Genomic DNA, 4,876 nt, shown 5'->3' with positions numbered 1-4,876 from the left:
TCAAGTAAATGGGGTAAAATGTTAGCAATAGGTGAATCTGGTAAAGGGTATACAGATGTTCTCTATACTATTTTTATTTTTGCGACTTTCCTCTAGGTTTAAAATATATCCGAATTTAAAAACCTTAAAAATGTAAAAGATCATTTCTGCAAGCAGAGTCTGGTGGCACATGCCTTACTGAACTCTTCCTGTGGCAGAGATGAGGAACGAGGACATGGCTGTCTTCCCAGGCAGGGCTACCAGACACATCCCAAAGCAGATACCCTGCATTAAGTTGCCAAGTGACATCTGAGGCCACTCACGGCTTGATCTCCCCCATCTTACGAGATACCAAAAATAACACTTTTTACGTATTCTCCCAAGGATTATGGGCCCCCAGTGTTGGCAAAATTTGGTTATGAAAGGTAGGTGGCACTGGTTCATTGATTCATCCAGTAAGTGTTTTGACCCTCTACCTACTATGTGCCAGGAACTGTGCTAGGGGCCAAGTATGCAGCCCAGAGTACAAGAGGAGACACAACCCCCATCCTCAAGAAAACCTATGATCTGGTTGGGGATGCACCGACAACCACATAAATAAATGTGTATTTCCAAATGAGTGGACCAGAAAGTAGACTTGGGAAGCCCTGAGGGTGAGGATGGGGGACCAGCCCAGTCTTTTACTAGAGCCAGTGGATCCAAGCTCCTGGGTCTGATACATAGCTTCCCCCTAAGATTTTTCTAGGTTATAGGACCTATAGGTCCTTTGTACCTGATGCTGAGAAGGAAATCATCAGGGCTTACTCCCTCCTGGGCACACCCCATCTGTTCTGGCTTAGCTCTCTGCAGGCTGCTCCGACCTCTGTGAGAATCAGGGAAGAGGCCAATGTGCCACTCTATCGATATCCCAGGGCCGGTGGACCAGCGAGCTTTGGAAAATAGTCCTTCTACTGATCTATGCCCATAGATGAATGTTACAACTACACACATAATGTTTGTGGAAGGCAAAGACCAGCAAACACCCTCACGTGGCAGCCTGGCAGCCTACTGACCCTGAGAGTCCCATTGCTACGATGCTGAGTCACAAAAACAACACAATGGTCTTCCAAATGGACAGAATGACTCTGGGGAACAGTTGTGGTTCTCCCTCAATCCCCGGTGTGGCACTGGTTGTAAGGCCCTTACCCAGGGACAAAAGTGGAGTCCATTGCTTTGGGGTTCCAAGTAGACAATGTTGGGGAGGGAGTTATATGTGTGTGTATCCACTCTGTCCATGGATCTCAGATAGGACTGACCCTTACCTTTGATGTACTCTGGTCCTGACCCAAAGAAGTTTCAGATACAACAAACGTTTACTGAGCCCCTACAAAGTTCCAAGCCTTTTACTTTATACTTTGACACATTTTATATCATTTAATCTTTAACAATAACCCTTTAAGGTAGGAATTATCTGCATTATACAGATGAGAAAACAATCGCAAAGAGGTTCATTGATTTGCTCAAGTATATCATACAGCTTTTTTTTTTTAAACACTCACACACTATACTTTTAGCTGAGGCCTGTCTGTGTTGGTTGCTTATCTTACAGTATTTTTTTTTGTCTTCTCTACTTTTGGAGCAACTTTTCCCCTTATGCAAGCCCCCTTCTTTCTTCTTTCACTAGCCCCATGGGCTCTTTTTTTTTTTATTAATACTGCATTTAATAGCACAAAAAATCACGAATACAAAGAAACTGGCAAAGGTGTTTGTCAATGAGATATCCTTGCCTCCTCCACTTTTCTGCTTTCATACCCATACAGGTAATGGGCTACATTTGTATAGACTTTTCTTTCCCCCTCCAAACATATAACTGTTATGTGATTGGTCAGTTGAAGCTGAAACACCCATGGAGAAAGATGTTTTATGGTTACAAGGGCACACACCCCCCCCACACACACCACCCCCCACCCACCCCACACTTTCCCACACAATCTTTTGGAGGAATATAGGATATGTACCAGTGTCAGGATTTCCCTGCTCCTGCCTTCTCCGCCTAGAGCATTCCTGCCATTGAATTCTCCTTTAAGTGACCATTTAGACTAGAGCCTCTTCTCCCGCCCCGTCTATTTCTCTTCCAACCGTGACCTTTGAGACACTGGGTACTGTTCAATTCTTACTCTGTCAGGCCCATGGGCCATGCAAGTAGGTCCTTTAAATCTCGATGCCACTTGTAGTACAGGTGTCGCCATCTTCCATTGCAGGTGGGTCTGTGTATCACTTCAGTAGGCTTGTGTATTCATTTCTTTCACTTTTTCTGACTCGTGCTCCAGGACCTGTTTGTGATAGAACAGTAAATACCCTTCACTGTCCAGCACGTCCTTAATACTGGCCTTGGTGATGACGGCATCATCACACTTGAACCACTGGTCCTTGTGGTGCCGGATGAAGCTGGTGTAATGGCCGCTCTCCAAGGTTCCTTGGTGATTAACCACAGCAAACAAGGAATACTTATTCTCGTCGTTTCCACTATTGGTTGGCAGCTGCAACTGTCCATTCATCCTACTCTCTTTACTTGAGGCCATAAATGGGGTCATATCCAGCTCCAGAGGAAAGGATATATATGTAGTGATCTTGCGCCTCTGTTTGGCAGAGTGTTCGAACCGTTTGAAATGAAAACAGGCAACAACAGGTAATTTATTCATCGTGAGTTGCTTGGTAGACTCCTGGTAGCTTTGGCAACTACCGCACTTGATTTTGGCACTGCTTCCCAAGTGCTCTGGCCTTGTAAACCTTCGCAAGCAGTCTGTGAGGGTGGTGATTCCTGGGATGTGGCTCTCCCCATTCACACTGCTCTCCCTCCCTGGGCTCATGGGCCAGAAGGAGGTGCACGAGCCAGGCAAGTCCAAACTGATGTCCCAGCATGGGTCTATGGTGGTGGAGACACCATGGCAGGCTTGACAGGTGACATCCGACTGCAGGCCACCTGTGAAGATTTGGTCTATGATGCAGTTACAGTGGTTGGGATTGTTGGCAGCTTTCCCAGCATCATCGCCTTTGCAGTGCCTGTGCAGGACGTCTAAGGCTGCAATGAGGAATTCGTGGGCATCCTGCTGCCTGTACCCTGCTAAGTGGCGTGCATGTATCCATACCAGGTGCAGCAACTTATAAGGAACGTGAGGAGACGGGTTTCCAGAGTACAACTCCCGAAAGAGTGAAGACATCTCGCAGACCAGACACAGCTCAGGACTCGGCATCTCACACCTGTGCCTGTCAGAGAGGAAGAAATCTCTCAGTATGGGAGTATGGGTAAGGGCCTGGACGATGCAGTTCATAAAGCACGTGTTGCCAAGATTGATCAGTCCTCTCAGACCGATGGTAAAGCTGGAGGTGATCCTTCTTCTCCTCGGATTGTACCCCAGCAGTTCTAACTCGGGTTTGGTCATCTCCCAGGTTGGATATTTCTCACCGAGTCCCATCACTGAACACTGCTGGTGAGAAACCTCGGTTGAGGTGGAGGCTTGTAATTTCAAAGCTTCTCCTTGCTCTTCTTTGGCAATTTGCTCAATGTCTTTGTCATACACATAATCCTTACACATAAAGCAGTATATACCTCCGTAATAAAGGTCTACGGCTAAGTTGTGTTGTTTTGTCTCGGCGTGCTCGTGAATGTGTTTCTCGGTGAAGCAGCCAAAGAAGACACAGGAAAGGCAAGAGTGAAGTCTGTTCAAATGGGTGCCACACACATGGCAGATGCACGACTTTGCCTTGCTTTTCCTGGTCTCTGGGGTTCCACACCACACGAAGCACTGGTAGATCACCCGCAGTTCCTGCCTCCAGTTCTCTCCCACCTTAAAGCTGTTCACGTGGGAACAGCCTGGTGGACCCACAGCGAAATCCACATCCAGGCATCCGACCCCAGGGCCGCGCCGGGGCCGGGGCCGGGGCGGGGGCCGTGGCCTAGGCTGCGGCGGGGTACGGAGTCGGGTCTGTGGCCGTGGCCGGGGTCGGCGGCGGGGGGCACGACTGCGCCGAGGAGAGGGATCGGGGGGCCGCGGGGGGTCGGAGGGAAGGGTGGGGGGAGGAACCTCGTCGCTGCTGCCGCCACCGCCGCTCCGCGCCGGGTTCTCATCCTCCAGCTCCTGCTTCGGCTCCCCCTTCGGCTCCTGCTCCGCCTCCGGTACCGGCTCGGGTTCGGGCTCCAGCTTGAGCTCAACCCGGCGGCCCGGACCCTCTGCTGTCTCCACCTTCCCGGCGGCGTCCACCTTCCCCGCCGCCTCCACCTTCCCCGCCGCCTCCACCTTCCCCTCCACCTTCGCCTCCGCCTCCACCTTCCTCTCCGCCTTCTCCGCCGTCTCCGCCGTCTCCGCCTCCTCTACCTCCTCCGCCTCCACTGGCGGCGGCTCCTCCCCCTGCTCGCAGGGCTCTGGCGGCCACTGGGCGTGGCGGCGCGGGGGCCACGCAGACCTGGGGTGTCCCCCGCCCGGCCTGAGGGAGCGCGGTGCCTGTGACAGCTGGACCCAAAAGGGACTTTCACTGAAGGAGGCGGCGGCGGAAGCAGGCGACGCCCCCCGGGAATCCTCCCGCAGTAGCCCCCTAGCGGAGGCCGCTTCGGCAGCCAGGCCCCGTTTCCTTTTAATTCAGTATTTCCCAAACTTGCTTGTTCACGAGAATCACGTGGGGAGCGTGTTAAAATTACAGATTCCTCGGCTCCGCCCGCAGACCTGAATCAGAATCTCGAAGGGAGGCGCTCCGGAACCTGTATCTTTAACTAGGGCCCGAGAGGATTCTTATGATCAGGCAAGTTTGGGAAACACAGCTCTAATTCATTGAGGCTGGCGGGAAGGGGGGCGGGGACCGCGCAGTCTCTTTAAGGCGCTTCCAGTTCTCAGCTCCAATCGCAGCTCTGACCCCCTTCATC

The 4,876-nt window shown here is 51.5% G+C and overlaps 1 protein-coding gene across 1 annotated transcript; it reads right to left on the bottom strand.

Moving 5' to 3' along the window:
* Positions 1-1,345: 1,345 nt before the first annotated feature.
* Positions 1,346-4,595, bottom strand: USP27X (ubiquitin specific peptidase 27 X-linked; the record flags this gene model as incomplete). Its single annotated transcript, XM_038588789.1, has 1 exon — positions 1,346-4,595. A coding segment is annotated over one exon (2,358 nt), but the record flags the coding sequence as incomplete, so codon positions are not given.
* Positions 4,596-4,876: the final 281 nt, after the last annotated feature.

The sequence above is a fragment of the Canis lupus genome, chromosome X, assembly GCF_011100685.1.
Source record: "Canis lupus familiaris isolate Mischka breed German Shepherd chromosome X, alternate assembly UU_Cfam_GSD_1.0, whole genome shotgun sequence".
Taxonomy (NCBI): Eukaryota; Metazoa; Chordata; class Mammalia; order Carnivora; family Canidae; genus Canis; species Canis lupus.
Note: the sequence above shows the minus strand (reverse complement) of the source record. Positions and strands in the feature narration are given on the sequence as shown.